At 49.2% G+C, this 23,607-nt stretch overlaps 1 protein-coding gene across 2 annotated transcripts in view; it reads left to right on the top strand.

Moving 5' to 3' along the window:
* LGR6 (leucine-rich repeat containing G protein-coupled receptor 6) overlaps window positions 1-23,607 on the top strand; it is a 122,559-nt gene that overhangs the window by 95,284 nt on the left and 3,668 nt on the right. For both annotated transcript variants that reach the window (XM_011990526.1, XM_011990527.1), the window contains 11 exons: window positions 4,976-5,044; window positions 8,286-8,357; window positions 8,600-8,671; window positions 10,408-10,476; window positions 11,722-11,793; window positions 12,896-12,961; window positions 14,084-14,155; window positions 14,546-14,617; window positions 16,258-16,383; window positions 17,401-17,561; window positions 22,337-22,417. In XM_011990526.1, the coding sequence (XP_011845916.1) occupies window positions 4,976-5,044; window positions 8,286-8,357; window positions 8,600-8,671; window positions 10,408-10,476; window positions 11,722-11,793; window positions 12,896-12,961; window positions 14,084-14,155; window positions 14,546-14,617; window positions 16,258-16,383; window positions 17,401-17,561; window positions 22,337-22,417 (932 nt within the window). The remainder of the gene's footprint in view (window positions 1-4,975; window positions 5,045-8,285; window positions 8,358-8,599; window positions 8,672-10,407; window positions 10,477-11,721; window positions 11,794-12,895; window positions 12,962-14,083; window positions 14,156-14,545; window positions 14,618-16,257; window positions 16,384-17,400; window positions 17,562-22,336; window positions 22,418-23,607) is intronic.

The following is a 23,607-nucleotide window of genomic DNA, read 5'->3' as shown; positions in this document are numbered from 1 at the left end:
TGGTGGAAGGGTAGAGAGACCAGTGAGGAGACAAGTTGTCAATTTTATAAATCCTGGACTAGATGCGGTATGCACCACTTCTGACACACCCACTGTGAGAGAGGCTGAGAAGTCCACTCTCGCTCCATTCCTGGCATTCTTCCTATTACGATAAGCTAGCACTGCCCTATAGAACTTTCTGGGATGATGGAAATGTTCTGCATCTGTTCTTCTCATGTGATAGCTGCTAGCCACAAGTTGCTATTGAGCACTTGAAGTGTGGCTAGTGAAACTGAGAGCTAAATCTTACATTTTATTTATTTGTAGTTAATTTGAATAGCCACACATGCCTAGTGGCTATTGTATTGGTCAGTGCAACTATGGAGAAAAGAGAGAGTAGATTGTGACTTACAGGCAGTGGAGTCTGCCACAGACAGGTATCAGTTCTGTGACTGAGTGACTAATTTAATTTCTGTGTCTCGCTTTCCTCAACTGTCAAATGGGTATAATAGTAGTAACTGCCTCTTGAGGCTGTTGTGAGGATTAAGAGATTATTCGGACAAAACACTTAGGGGCTGGCACACATACAGTGCTCAAGCAAGGTTATCATATGGATGACTTGGAGGCAGGGATAGCAGATAAGAAGTGTACAACAGTCCAGAGGAGAGAGCCCTATAGAATTACCTCCAAGTATTGCCCTTTGCTCCAACCAAGCTATATTGCTTGCTCTTTTCTAAACACGACTCCACAGCACTCACTTCCTCTAAATTATGCTCTCTTGCCTTGATCCGTTCATCCCTTCGTATTGAAATCCTGCTGTTCTATCAAGACCTGGTTCAAATGTCACATTTCCATGAAGCCCTCATGGTCTTCCCAGCTCTGTGTGATCACTGCAGTCTGTGAAGGTCCTGATGCTTCGTGTGCTCTCCACAGTCATGTCAAAGATGCTCTTTCATCATCTTGTGCATTTGTCTAGATAGGAGTGGGTTTTTTTTTTTTCAAACCCATCTCTCTACCTTCCACTTTACCCAGCAGAATTCTTTGTGTATTTCGAGGAGGCAAGAAATGTTCATTGCACTGAGTTGATTTCATCAGGAGCATAGAGAGTTGCAAAGACGTGTTCCCTGGACAATTAGAGGCACAGATTACATCTACATGGTACTATATGAAGCAGGACTTTGGCAGTTTCCCAGGTCATTAAATCTGTGTAGATGTCCAAATGGGAAAATTCCGGCCACCTCATTGGCATGGAGTTTGCAGAATTCTCTTTGACCTTTACACAGCTTTTATTCTTTCACATTTCTTGACAAAAAGAGACTTCTAGTTCACATGCCTTTTGCCATATGTCTTTTGCTACTGTCTGTTAGGCCACTCCTGCAAAATTCCTGACCAGAAACTGCCAAGGAGGGCTGGAACTACTCAATGATTGCCTGGACATGGGTCCAAAGAACTGTATAAGGACTTAATGATAGCAAAGTCACATGAAACCATCCCATGGTCTCTGTGGCCCCAGGCAAGCCACTCAGGACTATCTTGTGTCTTTTGCAACATCAGCCTCAAAATCTTAAGGATGTTCCCCCAAATACTCTAGATTCTCTTAAGAGTCTATTAGTGTTTTCATTAATCAGTTTATTTAGATGTCTTCACTGCTTCATCCATGAAGTATTTGTTGAACTCCTGCTATATGCCAGGATTATTCTGGTGTTTAGAGAGAATATGAAACAATGTTTCTATTTTCAAGAAGCTTTCATTCTAATTGGGTGGGAAGAAAATAAACAAAAATATATGTCAGGTGACTAAGTTCTGTGAAGAGAAAGAACGGAAGCCGTCTCATTCTATATTGCTACATAACAAATCACCCCAAAATTTAGTGGCTTACAATATCACTTTATTATTTCTCATGAATTATGGCTTTGCTGGCTCATCAGGGTGGTTCTTCTGCTGGAGCCATCCCCTGGGCTCATTCATGAGGTTGCAGTCATCTGGACGCTCAACTAGGGCTAGGAGGTCTGGGGAGGCCACTCATATGTCTGGGGCTTTGGTATTGGCTGTCGGCTGGTCTTCTCTCTGCACATGGCCCTCATCATTCAAGAGTCTAGCCTGGAATTTCTTACGTAGTGGTGGGAGCATTCTAAGGAAGCAAAGGCAGAGGCTGTGAGGCCTCATGTGACTAGGGACCAAGTCACACTGTATCACTTCCATCTTATTCTGTTGGACCTTGCTAGTCACAAGGCCATCCCAGCCCAAGGTAGATGTCACATCTTGAGAGGAGAAGTTGCAAAGGATTTGTGATCATTTTAAATCTACCCCACTGGATAAGGGAACAGCAAATGACAGGATATGCTATTTTAGATAGAGTAGTCAGAGAAGGGCTCTCTGATGAGGTATAATTTGGGCAGAGACCTGAATGATGCGAGTGAGTAAACCATGGAAGTATTTGGGGGAGAGCATGCTAGGCCTTTGGAATAGCAAGCAAAGTCTCTGAAGCCAGACCGAAGCAATACTTTGCATTTGAGATAATAATGCAATATGAAGACTTTTCAGCTGGGCACGGTGGCTCATGCCTGTAATCCCAGCACTTTGTGTGGCCGAGGTGGGCAGATCACCTGAGGTCAGGAGTTTGAGACCAGCCTGAGCAACATGGTGAAACCCCGTCTCTACTAAAAATACAAAAATTAGCCGGGCGTGGTGGCACATGCCTATAATCCGAGCTACTCAGGAGGCTGAGGCAGGAGAATCACTTGAACCTGGGAGATTGAGGTTGCAGTGAGCTGAGATCACACCACTGCACTCCTACCCAGGTGACAGAGCAAGACTCCATCTCAAAAAGAAAAAATAAACCACTTTTCAATAAAGATACTTCCATGTCATTTGTGGGAAATCTAGTTCTCAGGCAACAGTGGAGAATTCCTGAGTGCGCTGAGCCAAGATGGAGGGGGAACACCTGCTTTTGGAACCTGAGATACGAGAATGAATCATGTATACAATTTAAGACCAAAAAGAGAGGCCATCGCTTTCATCCCTGCTGCCATCCTTCAATTCTCCCAGTCCGGTTTTCTAGGCATTTTCTGTAGCACCTGGTAGAACTCCAGGAACTCCACAGTTTGAAAATTCCTCTCTGTTTCCAACTCCAATACCTCTGGTTTTAGTCAAAGTGCTTTGCACACATCCTGGCCTCCGCCTGACCACATCCTTCACACAGTCTGTGGGAGCCTCTCTGTGAGCGAATCAACAAGGTTTGACGCATGAGAGGCAAAGGCGTCTGACTCACTAGAGAATGGAGCAAAGAGAAGCAAGGCAGAAGGGATTTTCTACTGTAATTACCCAAGATCACCAGGGTAGTCTGAGGGTAATCGGGTAATTAGTGTGTGTGTGTGTGTGTGTGTGTGTGTGTGTGTAGTGAGGGACAATTATCTGGCTCACTGGCTGCCAGACGCTTGTCACTGCCCCTCTGGCCCTTGGGCTGGGTTCCTGGCTCTACCTGTGGACTATTAAGTGTAATGACCTGTCACGCAGAGGAGCCTGTCATTATCTCCGTGTTAACATGGTATTTATCCACAGAACCCTGCCAAGTCACCTATAATTAAAGGGCCTCCACGTGGTCCCCCTGCCCTGGCATTGGATGGACAACCATGAAAGTTGTCAGGGCAGGGGTGGCTTTAAAAGGCTGAGGAGGTGGGCTGGGGTCATCCTGGGAGGCTAGGGAGGAACGCTGTAACTGAGTCTTCCCCCAACCTATTGCCAAACCCCAGGACCCCAGAAACAGGATTCAAGAGGCATCAAGACATCCCCAAATCAGTCACATTTCCACATGGGGTTAAGTCATTGACTACTGAGTAAAATGAAAGCCAACTTTAAAATTTTGGAAGCTCTTTGATGGTAGAGAGGGGATCTCATTACGTAACAGGGAGTACAACTTTCTAGAAGTACCCTGTAGTTCTTACTCTCTACTTCCCAGTCACTCTTTACTATCTCCCTCAAAATGCTGACCTCTTTCCCTGGGGCTCCCCTGTCTTTGGGGCTCTTTTCTATTTGTCACAAGCAATTCCAAATCTTTTCTGATGAAAATAAAAGTTACCCTCAGCCTCTTCCATTTCTCTTCCTTCTCTTACCCTGTCATCTCCACAAAAGGCACAGACACAGAAGCTTCCTTAAAAGAGTTGATGGAGTGAAGCTGTGGTCACTTGTGGGTCAATATTTTGCCGCTGGTGCCTGAGCAGTGCTGTTCTGAACAACCTTATACTTATCCTTATACATTTCTAGACTTGGAGTACCTGGGTATGAATATTTTAATTTGAAAAGATGTCAAATAGTTTCTAAAGGGTTGTACACATTTAAATTCCCACTAATAATTTATCAGAATGCTTGTTTCCCCACATTCTTGCCAACTTGGGTTACTACCCCTTTTTAAAATTACCTTCATTGTTTTCTGATTACACATGTGATATATGCTCATTGCAAAACAAAACAAAAACTGGAAAGTACAGAAAAGTGTAAGAGAAAATAGCTATTGTGCCTTCACCTAAAGAGAAGAAACACCCCCATTTTTATAGAGGATGACAGCAAAGACCACAGATGGAGACCACAGTAGTCACCTGAGGAACCTTCTGGAATCCCTAGTGCTGATTATAAGATGTTAATGATCACCCACATCACCCCTTCCTCCACTCCTCTGATGTCTCCAAAGGCTTGAGATGCTTTCTTCAGTTGGCAGGGTCTATTCTGAGGGAGATGGTTCCAGGTATCTGCACCCCTGAAGTATGTTTCCTGCCTCAAAACAGTTCTGCAGCCAGGAAGATTCCACGCCTGAGGATTTGTGGAACAGGAATGGAGCACAAACATTCCAAAAATGTGTTTCCAGACATTGGCCGCTGGATCCAACAGATTGGAAAACTCATCTCCCTGGCCAAGCCCAGAGCCAAGTTTCCATTTCTCAGGGACCGTGACATGCCCCATTAAGCCTTTGCTCTAATGACTGCTCTGCTTTCTGTTCCAGAGACCTGAATTATAACGAGCTACAGGAATTCCCCGTGGCCATCCGGACCCTGGGCAGACTGCAGGAACTGTAAGCGCCTCTGTTGGTTTTTGTAGGTGTCCTTCTGTCCCAAGGGCAGGGGCTGAAGCCAGCCTGAGCTGCCTCATGTTCTCACCTCCTCACCTCCCATGGTCCTTGTAAAAGATGTAGCTGCCCCTGTCCCCCAGCTCCTCAAGCCCCAGTGCAGCTCTAAGTAGTCCCAGGCCTCATTAGCTTGGCTTTGGGCACTTCCTGGGGGTATGTCACCAGCAGAAATGGCCCTGGGCCCTTCTAGCCTGGGAAAACCCATAGCACAAGCCACCTTCTATTAGCCTGGGCCTGGCACTGCCCTTGCCTTGGTTGGGATGTGCCCAGAGAAGAATGGGGAAAGGAACTGAGAGCTGGTTTACAGGATCACTCCTCAGCACCTTGTCCCCAGGGGGACTGAGAAGTTGTCTCTGGTTCCCCAAAGCCACCATTTACTATTTTATTTCAGCATTCACTGAGCACCCAATGTGGCCAGCACTGTGTTTAGTGATAAACACAAATGAAGGGTCAGATTGACATGGCCCTCCCCAAACATCCTTAAGCCTCAATGAAGACACAAAGTAACATAGGTAAAACAGGGAGTGGGACAAAGTGGTATAATTCCAACCATAAATTGCAGAATATTGGCTAAAACAATGGCGGGAGTTCAGAGTAACATGGAAAGATCATTGTGGACTAATCCTGAGATGAGCCTTAAAGGATGACCGGGATTGAGGTAGCAGTGATGGGGGAGGGGAGAGGCATTTCAGAGGAAGAAATTGTAGGTAAAGACCCAGGTAGGAAGTTGAGCTGGCAGAAGGATGAGCACAGGTGGGAAGCAGCTTTACTGGAGGGAAGCTCTCAGGAAACAATAACAGCTCTATTGTACAGCGAGAGTGGGACCAGATTAAGGGTCCTGGAGGCTCATAAACAGAGCCCCAAACTTTCAGGCAGCTTAGTATCTTTTTTTTTTTTTTTTTTTTTTGAGACAGACTCTCACTCTGTCGCCATGCTGGAGTGCAGTGGCACGATCTTTGCTCACTGCAACCTCCGCCTCACAGGTTCAAGCGATTCTCCTGCCTCAGCCTCCCGAGTTGCTGGGACTACAGGCACGCGCCACCACACCCAGGTAATTTTTGTATTCTTAGTAGAGACGGGGTTTCGCCATGTTGGCCAGGATGGTCTCTATCTCTTGATTTCGTGATCTGCCTGCCTCGGCCTCCCAAAGTGCTGGGATTACAGGCGTGAGCCACTGTTCCTGGCCAGCTTAGTATCTTTATAGCTCAAACCACCACTACCACCTGAGACCTATAGTACTAGCCCCATGCCACCTCCCTTGCCTCAACCAGAAGTTTGCAGGTGTGAATGCCAGATGTAGGCAGCACATAGGGAACAATTGGACCACCTAGAGGAAATAGTCTGGCTGGGTGTGGTGGCTTATGCCCGTAATCCCGGCACTTTGGGAGGCCGAGGTGGGCAGATCACTTGAGGTCAGAAGTTTGAGACCAACCTGGACAACATGGTGAAACCCTGTCTCTACTAAAAATACAAAAATCAGCTCGGCATGGTGGTGCACACCTGTAGTCCTAGTTACTTGGGAAGCTGAGGCATGAGAATTACTTGAACCCAGGAGGCAGAGATTGCAATGAGCAGAGATTGTACCACTGTACTCCAGCCTGGGCAACAAAGTGAGACTCTGTCTCAAAAAAAAAAAGTCTGAGTGAGAAACTGTTGGAAGTTCTCCATTGCCAGAGTCACCAAGATCTACCTTTTTTCCTTTGAGCTGGGGCATAAGGGGAGCATGAGATTTGATCGATCAAGAGGGCATGGAGGGAATAGGATATGCAAAAGCATTGAGCTGGGAAATAATAAAGCATTAGGGAAGAGAGAGGAGACCTAAGTTAGCAGGGGCAAAAATATATGGGAGGGGATGTACCTGTCTATCTCCATCTCTCTCTGTCATCTGTTGAGAGAAAGCTGCTTGAGGACAGGGCCACTGTCTTAGAAACTTCTAAATCCCTCAGAGCTTGGCCCACCATTAGACACAAAGATGTTTAAGAAAAACATAATGAGCAGATGAGAGGAGTAAATTAATGAACAAACAGGCCTGGGTTGGTGGCACTGACTGGAGGTGTCTGAGGGTGAAGCTGTGAGTGAGACAGCATGAAGGTGGAAGTCATGATGGGACGGCAGGAGGAAGACAGAGATGAGCAAAGGTCAGGGGGACAGAGAAGCCAGAAACTTCCAATGAAAAAGATGGGAAGGAAAGGGGCCTGCTCCACACAGGTTATGTGCTTTTCAGTCCAACATGTTATTTATTTTGAAATGTTCTTCCCAACTAACCAAACACATAATTCTGGCTTCTAGACTTCCAGACCCTTAGCTGGGTGCCTCAGTCCTCATTTTCCTGTAGTGCCATCCACAGTCATTCAGCAGCCCATTCCGCACCTTATCCCCCTGACTGCGTGCTGTTGACACTTCTATGTTTCTTTATTTCAGGACCTTGAGGCCAAGCCAGCCTCCATTTGAGGAACATCCCTCACTTGGGATCCCCTGGAAGCTGTGTCTTTTCTGTATCTTCCTTTTTCTCTCATACACCCTTGGCTTCCTCTGTGGGGACCCGTCAGAGCTCCCACCACAAGTGACTCAGGAGAGGATTCCCTTCCTGGGGCCTGAACTCAGCCTCTTGCTCTTGAGTTGCTCCCACAGGCTTCCTGAGGCCCGCAGCAAGGTCTCAATCCCTCAGTCTTTTCACACTTGTTAGGGAAAGGAGGGTGTGTAATTGAACAGGAAGAAAAATCAGCTGGGTACAGTGGCTCATGCCTGTAATCCCAACACTTTGGGAGGCCGAGACAGGAGGATCACTTTAGCCTAGGAGTTCTAGACTAGCCTGGGCTACAAAGTGAGATCTCGTCTCTACAAAAAAAATCAAAAAAATTAACCAGGTGCAGTGGCACATGCCTGTAGTCCCAGCTATGTAGGAGGCTGAGGCAGGAGAATCGCTTGAGCCCAGGAAGTCAAGGCTGCACTGCAGTGAGCCGAGATCGCATCATTGCACTCCAGCCTGGGCAACAGAGACCCTGTCTCAAAAAAAAAAAAAAAAAAAAAAGAAAAATCACAGGCAGTATTTGAATCTGAACCTGGAATCTCCAGGCCAATGCCTCTTTTATCTTATGGACTATCTAGCTTGCTGTAAAAATTCCATGCCTCTCCCTCTCTATACTTTTCTCCAAATCCTCACCGGTTCCCGGGTGTTGTCTTCCAGGGGGTTCCATAACAACAACATCAAGGCCATCCCAGAAAAGGCCTTCATGGGGAACCCTCTGCTACAGACGATGTGAGTACTACTTTCTCTGGTCTCTTAATGCTGAACAATGTTTTGGGGAGGAGGACAGAGGATGGGAAGGCAGGAGGGACTTCTCTAGGAAGCACCAGGGAGGCAGAAGCATGGGAGGGGTTGCCTTTCCCTGCATGTTCTTTCCTGGGTCTACATTGATAGGAGAAGAAAGCAGAGATTGGCCTTAGCCCCAGCAGAAAGGCCTAAAAAACCCAATTAGGTGTTTGACCTTCTTCTTCCAGACACTTTTATGATAACCCAATCCAGTTTGTGGGAAGATCGGCATTTCAGTACCTGCCTAAACTCCACACACTGTAAGTTGGCTCCTAAAGGCTGCTGCAGCCTGAACCTCCCCCTTTCCTCACTTCTTCTTGCTCTCTCCTGCCTTCCACCTGCGGATCTCTCCCTTGCAAGGCACAAGTCCACTGCAAAGCACGGTCTTTAAGGCTGCAGGCCTCTGCTTTGCTCAAACCCGTTCCCACCTCTTTCTAAATTCAATAGCCTCCCTCCACTTCCCTGACCTGTGGCTTCTTCCCAGGTCTCAAAGGGGCAAAGAAGGTCCATTTCCATAGTCAAGGACTTTCATCTGGCCTCTTGGACTTTATCCTGTTCATGTTAGCTTTTCCAGAAATAATTGGGAAAGAGTTTTGAATATGGTGTGTTCTCAAGGCTGGTTCTCCTGTGGCCTTGGAACCCAGATCCCTGGGTCCTTTGCTATGCCATTGTTATCACCCTTGGCCTGAAGGTGCTCTCTATTTCTCCTCTCTCATTCTCTAATTTCCAGCCCAGGTCACACTTCTTCAAAAAGCTTCCACAGGGCCAGACACAGTGGCTCATGTCTGTAATCCCAGCACTTTGGGAGGTGGGTGGATCGCTTAAGGTCAGGAGTTTGAGACCAGCCTGGCCAATATGGTGAAACCCTATCTCTACTAAAAATACAAAAAAGTAGCCAGGTGTGGTGGTGGGCACCTGTAATCCCAGCTACTCAGGAGACTGAGGCAGGGGACTCTCTTGAATCCGGGAGGCAGAGGTTGCAGTGAGCCGAGATCGCACCATTGCACTCCAGCCTGGGCAACAAGAATGAAACTCTGTCTCAAAATAGAAATACAAAAATTAGCCAGATGTGGTGGTGCATGGCTGTAGTCCCAGCTAAGCTACTTGGGAGACTGAGGCAGGAGAATCGCTTGAACCTGGGAGGCTGAAGTTGCAGTGAACCAAGACTCAGTCTCAGGAAAAAAAAGAACAACAAAAAAAAACTTCTGTGGATTGCTGTCAGCCTACTGTGGCGTCACAGTAACATAACCGACATCTCCAAAGCATATACTTAACCTTCATGTTCGTTAGGGCATTTCATCTTCATCCTAACCCTGCGAGGTAGGTGTTATTGGTCCATTTTACAGGTGGAACATGAGGTACTCAGGCCCTGCTTGGGCATGAACCCAGAACCCTTTAATTTCAGATTCTGGGCTCATTTCTGGTCCCCATGCTGCCTCCTCGGGACTTTTCACAACACTCAATTTTCTGCGCTGCTGTTGCATGCAGGCCCCATGTGGGTCCATGTCCTCAGTAAGATAGGAGATGGTGGGGAGGAGGAAAACCACCAGTCTAAAGCAGTTTAAGAGAACTGATAGTTCTAATAAAGTTCCAGCAGATGACAATTTAGGGGAGACCCTATCTCAGGTTCTAATAAGCAAAACCCAGCAGCCAAGGGTTTCTCCAGAAGCACCCAAGCTGTTGTCTATTAACCAAAGGCCATTCCCATGTTGCTTGGCTGTGGGGTTTTTGCAAGATGAAGCGCGAATGCTAAGGTTGCACAGCTCTGTCTGGGTGAGGGTGTGCTAAGCAAACTCAAGCAAATGGCTGGTTGGACCCTGCTAAGCATGGCTCAGCCTCCACGAGGGCCTGCGTAGCTGACTTGAGGAATACTGCAGGGAAGCATGACATTGCCACCAAAGAAGGAGTCCCGGAGGGAGACAAAATGGAGAATTGAGAGTCTTGATGTTGAGATGCTCTGACTCCACCCCTCAGAGCTCATTGTCTCTGTTTCCAGATCTCTGAATGGTGCCACGGACATCCAGGAGTTTCCAGATCTCAAAGGCACCACCAGCCTGGAGATTCTGTGAGTGGCTTCTCTCCCTCCACTTTATCTATCGCCCCAGCTTCATTCCCAAGGGCTCTTCCACTCCCTGCCCCTAGAAGGCTGTCTAGGTTCCTTGCTTCCCTTTTATCCAGCCTGTCTCTACTGTTGGCTCCATCCCCTTCCTCCTGATGTAGCACTGCCCACAGGCAAGGTCAGGAGGTGGCAGATGGGATGGCAGCAAGGAGACTGGTCTTTCTCTCTTTATCATGCTTGGGGTTTTCAGGTATGAATTCAGAGCCCCTAACCCCAAGCCACAGATACATTGAGGGTTGAAGTGATGGAGAGGAGGGTTGTGAAAACCCATCTTCTTTGCCTTTCTGAAGCTTGATCCAACAAAGACGTTCTTGTATTTTCTATTCTTATATCCTGTGGCGTAGAGGGCAGGAGTGTCGAAGCACTGTAGGCCCTCGATACATTTAAATGAATGAAATGAAACTATCGCGCAAACACCCAGAGTAAGTGTCAGGAAGTCAACTGCCCTGCCCCACACCGCAAAGCTCATTCATGGCACCGCTGGGACTGGGGCTGTCCTCTGTGCTTCCATTGTCTCCCCGCTAGATTCACTGGCACGTGGAAAATTTTCCATGAGGAACTAGTCAGTCCCCAAAGATGACCTTGGCCTTGAGTCCTTCCTGGGACACCCTACCCAAAGCCAGGCCTGCTCTCCAACCTGCCCCCACAGTCGTCTCCAGCCCAGCACCTGGTTCTTCCCTTCTTTCCCATCTCTACTCCCTCCTCTGAGGCACAGGGACCAAACTCTGTGCCTGGTTCCCATGGTCCCACTATGGTGTTTTTTTGTCTACATTTGCCCATGGACATCCCCCTGTCTCTAAGGTCCCTTCACCGAGAAGATTTGTGTCCCTGTCCTACAGGCCCAGTGCTGCTTGAGACCATTATAAGACATGGAGGGGGGATGGGATGGAGATGGCTGGAGCAGGGCTGGACATGCAAGCACAGTCTGCCAAGCAGAGCCCTGGGTTGTGGCCCTCTCGCTCCACTCCCCTCCCCCAGCTCCTCTAGGCCCAAGGGAGCTTGGTGCTCAGATGCCAGTGTCTGCTCATTTCTGTCCCCACAGCCCCACCCCCTGTCCTGTCTCTCCCTCCATTTCTCTCTTTTGTTAGCTCCGTCATCCCACGACAGTATCAGGTCCAGAGCTGGAGCCGGGTGGCTGGGAATGGCAGGGCCCCGGGCCTGGTGCCAGCTCTGTCTCTGTTCTCCCTGCAGGACCCTGACCCGCGCAGGCATCCGGCTGCTCCCATCGGGGATGTGCCAACAGCTGCCCAGGCTCCGAGTCTTGTGAGTGCTCACAAGCATTCTACAGTCTTGGCATTGTGCCCCTGCCCCCATGTCCCACAGAAGGCCTCTCCTGCTTCTGTCCCACTTGGTCACTTCCCTTCCTGGAGAGTGGGGCAGCATAGGCTCCTGCTGAGAGCCTACCCCAGAAGGACCGGGTTTGAAGTGCAGCTCTGCCACTTACTAGCTGTATTGATTTGGACTCACTCTTTAATGTCTCTGAGCTTCAGTATCCTCGTCTATAAAATGTAAGTCAATTTGTAAGGGTTGAAAAAAACATGTAAAGCACCTAGTGCATAATACCAATAAATGACATAATTACTCTAATTTACACAAGAAAATTAATCCCCTCTTGGGATCTTGGGCCTGTGGAGGTACTTAAGTGGCCTCTGAAGTCAAGGGGAGTTTTCCTCTTTGCTTGGACTCCAACTTGAGTCTGAGGCTCCTCATCAGGGACCATAGCCCCACAGCTCAAGATGGGTGGACCAACATACAGTGTATGGAAACAGCCCTAGACTGGGGGTCCAGAGACACGGGCTCCAGATTCATCCTTGCCACTGAGTGGTGTATGTCCTTTAGCAGGTCCTGTCCCCTCTGTGGGCCTCAGGTTTCTCATCTGCTGAGTGAAAGGGTTGGGCCAGATGATCCCTAAGGGCCTCCAGCTCTGATCTTTCCTGCCAGCTCCATAAATGGTGACTGCAGGTGCTTGGGTTGGCATTGCTCAGTGAGGTCCAATGTGTTCTCTGCTGCCTGGCTCAGTGCCCTTCTTCCCGACTCTTTGCCTCTTTCCTCTTCACCACGCCCCTCTCACTTCCTGTTCGTCTTCCTCCAGGACCCTACCAGGTTTCCTCAGGCCATCACGGGATAAGGTAGCCCCATCTAGGCCCAGTGAGGAGTGGGACTTAGTAGGAGGAAATGCAGAGAAAACAAATTGAGGAGACTGGTGCCCTGGTGTGAGATGCCTCAACAGCCATGTCCCTGTGGGGTCCCCACAGCCTTTGGCTGCCTGACAGGAAAGCACAGCCCTGGCCAGAGCCCCCTGCCCCACCACAGCCCTCACATAGCCACCACTTCATCCCGGCCCTGGCCTTTCTCTTTTCCCCAGGGAACTGTCTCACAATCAAATTGAGGAGCTGCCCAGCCTGCACAGGTGTCAGAAATTGGAGGAAATGTGAGTCTGGGGTGGGGAAGAGGCAAAGGCATGCCAGCCAGACCCTGGGAAAGTCCTGCAGGGAGGCATGTTGCAGGGCATCAGTAAGGGCCAATGCAAACTCTGACACTGCTTCCTTCTCTTTTCTGAGTTTGTTGAACCCAGGGTTTAGGGCTGAGAGCTTGGCAGAGGCCTGCACAATGGCCCTAGGACTCACAATAGAAGACAGACCCAGGAGCTGGTACCTAAAAGAAGTCTCAAGGCCGCTCCTTATGAATCAGTAGCAACACAGAAATGCAGTAGTGATTACGACCAGTGGAGGGACAGGATCACATCAGGGCCCAGTGGGCTGGACCGAAGAAGGCTTTAAGTAATTGCAAGCACCCTGCATTTTGGAGGATGCTCTCTCCTTTTCCATACCCCCGTAAACACACACATGCATATGTGTGTATGTTTGCATGTTATACACAGACATACACAATCATATGTGGAAGAACAAGCCTGGGATTCAAAGGTCACAAATAAAATATCATTTGAAAAATTCTCTAAGCTCTGTTAACCCAGCTCCTGTTTTCTCAAGTCAGCATGGCCTCTTGAGCCTCCCTGTGTCTGTCCCCTACTTCTAGGCAGGACCATACCTTTTGGGGCTGGGGCAGGGTAGAGGTATGAGGGTCTCCTGTTTGTCTAGGTGCCAAGGGAAGGAGAGCCTTCTGCATGACTGAGGTCCAGGGTCCATCTCCCGTTCAGACAACCAGTCTACTGAGCTCTGCTTCCCAGCTTGGGCCAGTCACTTGGGTTGGGCGGTGCTCTGCTTCTGGGCTAGGGTCTGGAGGACCCATGGTGATGGGAGGTGTGGGGGCCAGTTTGGCTGGGCTGGGAGCCAGGCCCAGTGGGAACACTGGAAGCTGACTCCCTTTTGGGCCATGGGGATGGTTTTGTGGCTTTGTCTCCTGACCCACTTACCCAAGGCAACCGGATCCCCTTGTGCTCCCTTTAATTCTGGTGACTTCCTCGGGCTGGGCCCTTTCTTCCTGTGCCAGGAGAAGTGGGGGGCTCTACTTTCTTCCTCCCAGTGCTCGGGGGGCATGGAGCGGAGCCAGGGTCTGAGCCTGCCGACTCATCCAGCCTCTCTTGCTGCTCTAGCGGCCTCCAACACAATCGCATCTGGGAAATTGGAGCTGACACCTTCAGACAGCTGAGCTCACTGCAAGCCCTGTGAGTACCCACATCCAGGGGTGGGCCATGGAGGAGCCACCATGTCCCTCTGCCAGGCATGCTCATTGTCATAGCACATGTGTACAATTTAAGCAAACGTGACATGCACATCGCCTCCCAGCTCTGTAGCCCCCATCCCCAGCACACACACACACTTCTCTAGCTGGTACCCAGGAGGTCTTGAGGCTCTGGAACCAAGCTGTCATGTCCCTGTTCCTGGGGCCACAGCCAGCTCAGGAACTGGGCAGCAGCAGGTACCTTCCCCAAAAGGCTAAGGTTACAGTTACTGGGGGCAGGTCAGATGGGGGTATGTGAGGGAGAGCCTGTGGTGGGAACAGTGAGTCCTCCATATGTTACTATCCCCTCCTGTCACACCCTCTCTACCTGCAGGGATCTTAGCTGGAATGCCATCCGGTCCATCCACCCCGAGGCCTTCTCCACCTTGCGCTCCCTGGTCAAGCTGTAAGTGCCTGCTGCATTCTCCTCCAGGATGCTGGGGGCCAGTCGGGACTATGGGCTGGCCAATGGGGGCAGAAGGGCCACCCCAGAGCAGGAACATGTATATCCCAAGGAGATGGGCCTCAGCCTAATCAATCATTCTGACAATCCGTTTGACAGAGTGTAGGGCCTGATAAACAGAGAGCCTGCCCCTTGCAAGCTCTGGAATATCATCTGCTAATGTTCTGCAGTGTTTTGGCAGCCTCAGCCCTCCTCATCTCCCCTGCCTGGGTCCCACCCCCATCCTCTCTATCCACCGATAAAGAGGATGTATTGGTCCTGGAATCCCTTCACACAGAGGAGGGTAGAAGTAGATGTGAGAGCCAGGGTCTCAGAGAGCTCAGGGGTTCCCTGCTTGAGCATTGCTGTAGAGGACTGCCATTCTGTGAAGCAGCAGGGGACCTCAGGTCCTTCGAATTACATGGGATATAAACAGAAAGTGAGCAGTGTTGGCTATATGGTCATTATGTCAGGGCTGGAAGGGGCCTCTGCTGCAGCTGCCATGTACTGTGGGGCAGGTTATTCACTGTGCAAGGGCTCCTGCCCAAGAGGGAGCTGACATCCTTGCCAAGCTGTGAGTCCTAAAAGCACATCTACCTAGACTGGGCCTTTTTCTGGTTAACACAAAGACTCCTTTGGGCTAGCTCTGGCCCTGGCCTCAGAGACCATCTAGCCCCACCCGCTTCACTTCACAGGTGAGGCCTCCAAGGCCCAGCAGGAGAAGTTTGCTCAAAGCCAAGGGCCAGGACTCCCAGTGGGCACACAAGTTCCTCCTCAGGCTGGGGCCGTGGCTTTGCAAAACTCTCACCTCCATCTTCCCTCTCCTGTTTGCTCTAGTCCTGCCAGATAGGTAGGGTGGATATTTTTATCCCTTTGAAAGATGAGGACACTGAAGCTCAGGCAGATTTGCAGCTCCCCTTAGTTACACAGAAGTTGGTGACAGCGCCAGGTTTCCTGCCTTCCAGTCCAGGGCTGTTTCCACGACGCACAGTCTGTGGTCTTCATGTTTGGTTTGGAACCCTGGGCTTCCTCTAACGTGTCTCCAGTAGAAGAACATGCATGTCCTCACTTCTGGCAACAAAGCAAGCCCTACAAGATGGAATGGATGACCCAATCCCTGCTTGTAGCCAGATGACCAGCTCTGTCTAGTCCCAGACTCAGGCCTCTTATATCATCAGAAATGTCAGAGGAAAGGCAGGGGGATGGGGATAAACAACAACAGGAAGGTTCCCCAAGGGGGTGGGCAGGGCTTCCTGGATGGCACTTAGACCTGGGCACAGGAACTAAGTGGTTGAGGGAGCTCTGTTACCTACAAATTGGGATAGCTTGGCATTAAGTCAGAACAGTCCCTGGTACATAGTTGGCACCATGATGTATTGAATGAATGAGTGAATAAAAGAATGAACAACCTGCAGATGGTGCCTCTAGCAACTCTTGGCTGCCCTCTTCCCTCGGCATTCAGTGCTCTCTTCTAAGCTTCTCTTCTGTCCTTTGCTCCTCTCTTCTTGCTTCCATCCCAGGCACACTGGCCACATCCTCAGCACAACCCTGCCCCCTCAGCAATCCCACTGACTGCCAATAACCCTGACCATCCACTGTCCTAGGGACCTGACAGACAACCAGCTGACCACACTGCCCCTGGCTGGACTTGGGAGCTTGATGCATCTGAAGCTCAAAGGGAACATGGCTCTCTCCCAGGCCTTCTCCAAGGACAGTTTCCCAAAACTGAGGTGAGAGACTGGCTTTCCCCAACACCTGGGTAGGCCAGCTGCAGGCCCTGGAGGGACAGGGAGAAAGCCAGACGGTTCTACCCTGAGAAGAGCCTAGAGGCTTAGGTTTGACCAAGATTTAGTGGAAGGGCTCACCTGACCGCCTACAGACCGAATGGGGCCTGGTTCATGCCTCTCCTTCCTCCTTATCTCCTTGGTGGCATTTTACCCTGTCCCAAGCACCAACGCTAATGAGCACTGGGACCCGAGAGGATAGAAGTAAGATGATGTGAAGACCCCCTAGCCCTCCTTGTACCTCACCTATTTCCACATGTCTAGATTGTCTGTCCTCACTTGGGCAGCATCTGAGCCCCTGGAATCAGGGTAGAGCCTAGGACACTGATGGGTGGAAAACAAGCTGCACAGCCAGGCTGTGGTGCTAATGACATCCAGGCCTCTTCCATGCAGCAGCAGTGGTGCAGCCTGTGTGGCCCAAGCCTCATCTGCTGCACACTAATGAGATGCCCTTAGGGCCTCTGCACTCACCCTCAGAGGGCACCAAATCCAGCTCCAATGTGCCCAGAGATGGGGGAGGGTAGGATGCAGGCCTCACTGAGGGCCAGAGTGAAGAATCACCAGGAGAATCCCTGTCTCCTTAAATATAAAAGAGGAGGCGCTGCCTGGGAGGAGAAGCAGAGCACTGGCAGTGCTGTGTGACCTTGGGGAAGCCTCTCCCCGCTCTGAGCCAGCAGAGAGGACTCCTTAAACAATGGGCAGAACGTTTCTTTCCCCATCTCACTTGCCAAGATGAACAAAGAAAGACAGAAACGCCTCCAGAGCCCTTCAGATCAGGAGTCAGGCTACAAGGCCCTTACGAAGAATGCCTAGGAGGCTGCCAGCACAGTGAACAGGGAACTTGGGAGTTGAAGGACAGGCACTGAGTGCCCAGCCCCTGGATTGGAGATCTCTTAAATCAGACTTAGGTCTTAGACCCCAAAGATGCTGAGGCAGCCCACCTGCCCGTCTTTCCCCCACCAGGATCCTGGAGGTGCCTTATGCCTACCAGTGCTGTCCCTATGGGATGTGTGCCAGCTTCTTCAAGGCCTCTGGGCAATGGGAGGCTGAAGACCTTCACCTTGATGATGAGGAGTCTTCAAAACGGCCGCTTGGCCTCCTTTCCAGACAAGCAGAGAACCACTGTGAGTGACTGGGGGCCCTGGGCTGGGGAGGGTGGTGGGCTCTGGAGAGGAAGTTAGAAGGGATGCTTGGGGGACCGGAGAGGGAATCTGACAGTGGCTGCGGAGGGAAGCCCCACAGAGGTGGGAGGAGCTGCCCGTGATCTGGGAGGAAACTCTACCTCTGTTTGCACTTTGTCTCTCTAAGACTACACCCATCGGTGCTTGGGACGAAGTAATGATGGCAACAATGGTTGTGGTAATGTCTCAATATCTGCCTAGCCCTTTGCAGTTCACAAAGTGCCTCTCACGCACCATCTCACTTAACCCTCCCCTTATGGTCCACATGTTTCTTCTCTTTCAACCTCAGGGTGTTCTCAGAGAAGACAGACTCCTTATTTTATCAATCTGAGCCAATATGATTTAATTAAATCAATTGAATTAAACCTACTTCCAGAAAAAACAAATCCCCTCATAATGTGTCCTAGAACCAAAAGGAACAGTGCAGTGTTATTGCTATCCAAGTCCATGCTGCACCTCTAGTCTGCCCCATGAGTCTGAAAGTGAGACTTCCGTGGCCACCAGGTGCAAGAGACCTTCACTGAGAACGGCCTATCGAGTGCAAGCTATCTTGGGCCATCTGTGTTTCTGGAAGAGTTAGGGTAAAAGGCACATGTTGGAGGCAGGCAGCCAAGGGGGTTCTGAGGGATCATTTACTAAGTGGTGTCTTAGATACTAAGGGCAGAGAAAAGGGCTTCCTTCTCCCTCTGCCCATATTACAGAACACAAGTAGAATTAGGAGGGAGAGAGTGGGGGTCCTCTGCTTTGGGGTATTCTTTTTCCATCTCTCACTCTCCACCATATTTCAATGGAGAAAATAAACAAACAAACAAAAATCAAATATAAACATGTAAGAAAAACATCTCATGACAGTGTAGACAGAACTGAGGTCCAAACCCAACTACTACATTCAGCAGTTGGATTGCATTGGACCAGTCATGTAATCATACTGAGCCTCACTTTCCTTATCTTTAAATGAGAAAGATAATTGGCTGGGTGCAGTGGCTCATGCCTGTAATTCCAGCACTTCGGAAGGCCGAGGTGGGTGGATCACTTGAGGTCAGGAGTTCAAGACCAGCCCGGCCAACATGGTAAAACCCCATCTCTACCAAAAATACAAAAATTAGCCAGGCATGGTGGCATGCGCCTGTAGTCCCAGCTACTCAGGAGGCTGGGACAGGAGAGTGGCTTGAACCCAGGAGGTGGAGGTCATAGTGAGTTGAGATCGCACCACTGCAAACTCCAGCCTGGGTGACAGAGTGAGACTCTGTCACAAAAAACTAAATAAATAAATAAGTAAATAAGAAAGATAATGGATAGCTCACAGGCTGTTGGGGAAGACTAAAAGATTCCATAAATGATGAAGTATGCTCACCACTACTACTGAGGACTGGTGCCTTCTGGTGTACATGTATAGGGAGAGTGCAACTGTGGAGTCCAGGGCACAGTGTATGGAGGGCAAATGGTGGGCAGGCAACCTGGGGGTCTCTGAGAGCCGTCTTCCCAATGTATTAACACACCTCCTAGGGAGGGTATGAGGACCCGATGAGGAGCAGCCCAGCAGCCTGGCTGGCTCTGGGCCGGCAGACGGCTGTCCCCGGGGGACATTCCCGGATGTCTGCTGTACACTCCCTCAGGGGGCTGGAAGGGGGAATGGAAACTTTCCTTCCTCAAGGTGAAACTTTCCACCGGGCTTAGGTCTTGGAGAACCACAGGGCGTCAAGATCGTGGGCTGCCTGCCGCCTGTAATGGGAGCCAGGGCAGGGCCCCCCACTTCCTGTGGGAGCTAATGAGCCTCGAGAAGGAAAGCCAGGAGCTGCTGCTCCAGCCAGATTCGATTTCCTCCTCGTTTGAAGAGTGGTTACTTAACACCTTGGCTGTGACTTTCCCAGCCTCAGACAGAGTCCACGGGTTTCACCTCTTGCATTTCATTCATGCATTTTGATTTCAAAGAATTGCTGAGCTCCATTCTGGAGAGCAGGGGCGGGCAGGGAGTGAAAGGTAGAGAGGAGGAAATGCCAGGACTCTGTGGGCACAACTCAGCCTCCTACCTGCCCTGATGGTGTCTGGGCCAGGGGCAGCTTCACAGTCTTCCTGCCTCCTGGGAAAACTCCCAACTGATGGTGTTTACCCTTTAAGTGGGGAGGAAGGATCCACACAGGAAACAGACTTTGTGAACCAAAGTTGGAACAAGTGCAACAAACAGAGTCACCTATCCATTGCTCTGCCTGATGGAGGAAGAGCCCACAGGGTGCTATCTCTTAAACCTGAAGATTGTACAGTTACCTTTTGAAGACAAGCCATTCTTTCCCAAACTTGGGTCCTCAGACACATTTCCCAGTCTGACTTGAGAAACTTGTCTTATTCTTTAAAGAGCTTTTCAATGATGGATTATCACGGCAAAAAAATGTTTTGTCTTTATAGATTATAAAATGTTCTAGATTCTCATTTCAAAATTCTTATAGAATTTGTGGACTTCCAGCATGTCTGCAACGCCCTAGAGTTCACAGGCCCTAGTTTGAGAAACACCGCAGTAATGAATAAGAAAAAAAAAAAGCGTAGGGCGGGGTGCAGTGGCTCATGCCTGTAATCCCAGCACTTTGGGAGGCCAAGGTGGGCAGATCACAATGTCAGGAGATCAAGACCATCCTGGCTAACACCGTGAAACCCCGTCTCTACTAAAAATACAAAAAATTAGCTGGGTGTGGTGGTGGGCACCTGTAGTCCCAGCTATTTGGGAGGCTGAGGCAGGAGAATGGCGTGAACCCGGGAGGCAGAGCTTGCAGTGAGCCAAGATCACGCCACTGTTCTCCAGCCTGGGCAAGAGAGGGAGACCCCATCTAAAAAAAAAAAAGGAAGTATAAAACCTGGACTTAGAATTGAAAAGAACATTAAAGATGATCTAGTCCAGCCTCTGACTCAGTGTAGAAATGCTTTCTCTCACATTGAGGACTTTCTGTTTAGTATCATCAGTGACAAATTATGTTCAGCTCATGCACCCGTAAATCTCCTGAACCCTCCCCATACCCTGACCCCCCAAAGCAATTGGTTGCTTGCCTGGGAAAGCATAATGGTTAAACATCTGGGCTCTGTAGTCAGACAAACCTGCATCTGAATTCTAGTCTATTGCTGTGAGGCTGCGGGTAAGACACTTAACTTCAATGAGCCTCAGTCTCCTTATCTGTCACCTGCCTCGTGTGACTGTTGTGAGGGTTAATGGGACCATGAAGATGAGGACTGGCTGGGCACAGTACCTGGTACAGAATAAGAACTCAAGAAATGTTAACTCTTTTTTTTTTTTTTTTTGAGACGGAGTCTCGCTCTGCCGCCCAGGCGGGAGTGCAGTGGCCGGATCTCAGCTCACTGCAAGCTCCGCCTCCCGGGTTCACGCCATTCTCCTGCCTCAGCCTCCCGAATAGCTGGGATTACAGGCGCCCGCCACCGCGCCCGGCTAGTTTTTTGTATTTTTTAGTAGAGACGGGGTTTCACCGTGTTAGCCAGGATGGTCTCGATCTCCTGACCTCGTGATCCGCCCGTCTCGGCCTCCCAAAGTGCTGGGATTACAGGCTTGAGCCACCGCGTCCGGCCAAGAAATGTTAACTCTTATTGTTCAGTAAATCTATTAGCTGAAAATTTTTTTCTAATTGATATATAATAGACGTATGTATTTGGGGGGGCATGTGTGATTATTTAATACATTCATATAATGTATATAAAGATCAAATCAGAGTAATCAGGATATCCTTTGCCTTAAATGTTTGTCTTTTCTTTATGCTAGAAACATTCAAATTATTCCCTTCTATCTAGGAAATAAATCTGTTAGTTGATGCCACTCATTGTAGCATGACAATTTGTTTCCTTATTAGTCTGCACAAGCTCTTTGAGAGCAGGGCCATATCTTATTCATCCCTGAAATTCTTCTGAATTTGCCCAGTGCCAGAATTGCACTCAGCAGATGTGGACCTACTCTGCACCTGTTGAAGCTGGGTTGTTCCTTTTTTGGACAGCTCTAATTGTGGGAACTTACTCTTGTTAGGAAGAAGTAGAGTGTCTCCATTTGAATCATAATTTGCCTCCTTCTACAGTCCATCCATCGATCCTGGTTCTACCCTCTGGGGCAAAACAGCATGTAGAAGTCGAATTCCTTTACCCCTAACAGTCCTTCAGCCCTTTGAGGACAGCCATCATATCCCCACTCACTCTTACCTCCTCCAAGTTAAACACTGCCCAGTTGCTTTGACTGTTTCTCTCACAAATGGCTTCTGCTGTCTCCCCCCTAGTTCACTCGTTCACATCTGAACACACTCTGGCTCACTAATGTTTTTCTTAATGTGTAGTTTTCACAACTGTACACAAAATTACAGTGACAGCCCAGCCAGAGTAGAGAAATGTGTGATCACTAGCATACATTATTAAAAGAGCTTCCACTCCAACTCGAAGCAGCACTTGTGGGTAAGGCCAACTGGAGAGGACACAGAGCCCTGACTAATAGAAAGAGAAAGTCTAGGTGAAATGTTTGCTGTGCAAACATTTCCTATTATCCTATTATCCACATGTGGATAATAGGAAGCTGACCAAATCTTTACCCCCAAGGGTAGAAATGGATGTGCAGGGTTGCTGGAATGACCAGGGCTGAGCAGAGTTAGTAGGAGACAACTTAAAGGAGAGGGCATTTGGAGAAAGGTAGGGCTTGACTGACACCAAGACCCAGGGCCCTGCATCACTTTCTCTCCTTTCAGATGACCTGGACCTAGATGAGCTCCAGCTGGAGATGGAGGACTCAAAGCCACACCCCAGTGTCCAGTGTAGCCCTACTCCAGGTGAGGTGGTGTCTGGGGAATGGGGACGAGGGGGAATGGAGAAAGGGTACCCAAACACCTAGTTGAGGTATTAGTTCAGCCAGGCATGTCTGCAGCCACATTCTTTGCCTGACTCCCAGCCTGCTGCAGGAGGGCCCTCCTTTCATAATTCCTGGGGAAGGAACTGGAGTTCTTTCCCTTGGGTGACTGCTTGAGGGGAGTAGCATGAATGGAGGCGAAGTCAAGCAATCAGCCAATTAGCATTTGTGCATCCAGGAGAAAACTACTGTCACACAGGAGAGAAGCAGGAAAGAATGCCTTGACCCTATTGCTCAGGGTGGCACATAGGACTGCTTTTGAGTAATCCCTCAGTCTAAGACCCATACCACAGAATCCTAGAGCCAGATGGGACTCCGAAAGGTCACCTTCTCCATCCCTCCCTACTCCATCCCAGGAAGATTACAGTCTCTGTTAAAACTCTGCACAGTGGAAAAACTCCATAGTATTCCTGGGCAACTCCTTACAGCACCATCTAACCCTTACAGTTGGGGAAGTCTCCTTTAGCGTCTAACCTAAATTCATCTTGCTATAAAGAAAGCAAAAAAGAAAATTCTCTTTCTCTTTGGTGCAATTCAACTGGAGATGTTTAGAGTGAGGAAGTCACTTCCCTTGCATATAAAATGCTAAGGGGCCACAGAAGGTAGCAAGCAGCATGCTACTTAGGCAAGGATGAGAACTCGTCAGAATGGACAGAAAGTAATGAACAGTGTGCTTCTTCCTTTTCATTCCACCTCCATTTTCCTGTTTTCCAGCTTTCTCTGGCCCAGGACCCTTGCCTTCTCCCTTTACCCTCTCTAAAGCCTATAGAGTGATTGCCTGACCTTGCCCAGCCCGAGTTCTCAGTGCTTGGTGACAACAGCACGCCCTCTAGTGCCAGCTCGGGGCCAGAACACTAACCCGACCTGGAGGAAGCAGGTGCTGCTTCTGACTTGGAAAAACACACATGCTGCATTCACGATGCCATGGAAATTTCACCTCTGAAAACCAGTAATCAGCAGGGATGACATAAAAAAGGAAGTTCCAAAAGACAAAGTCCAACTTGAGCTTGCTTTTAAAATAATTCATACCAAATGGTCAAATAATTATGGTACATTTTATGGTACATGAAATATGTTTTGAATAATATAAAGATATGTTCTGGGGAAAAATTT

This window comes from Mandrillus leucophaeus, unplaced genomic scaffold, assembly GCF_000951045.1.
Source record: "Mandrillus leucophaeus isolate KB7577 unplaced genomic scaffold, Mleu.le_1.0 Scaffold38, whole genome shotgun sequence".
Classification (NCBI taxonomy): domain Eukaryota; kingdom Metazoa; phylum Chordata; class Mammalia; order Primates; family Cercopithecidae; genus Mandrillus; species Mandrillus leucophaeus.
This window is presented reverse-complemented; position numbering and strand designations above follow the sequence as displayed.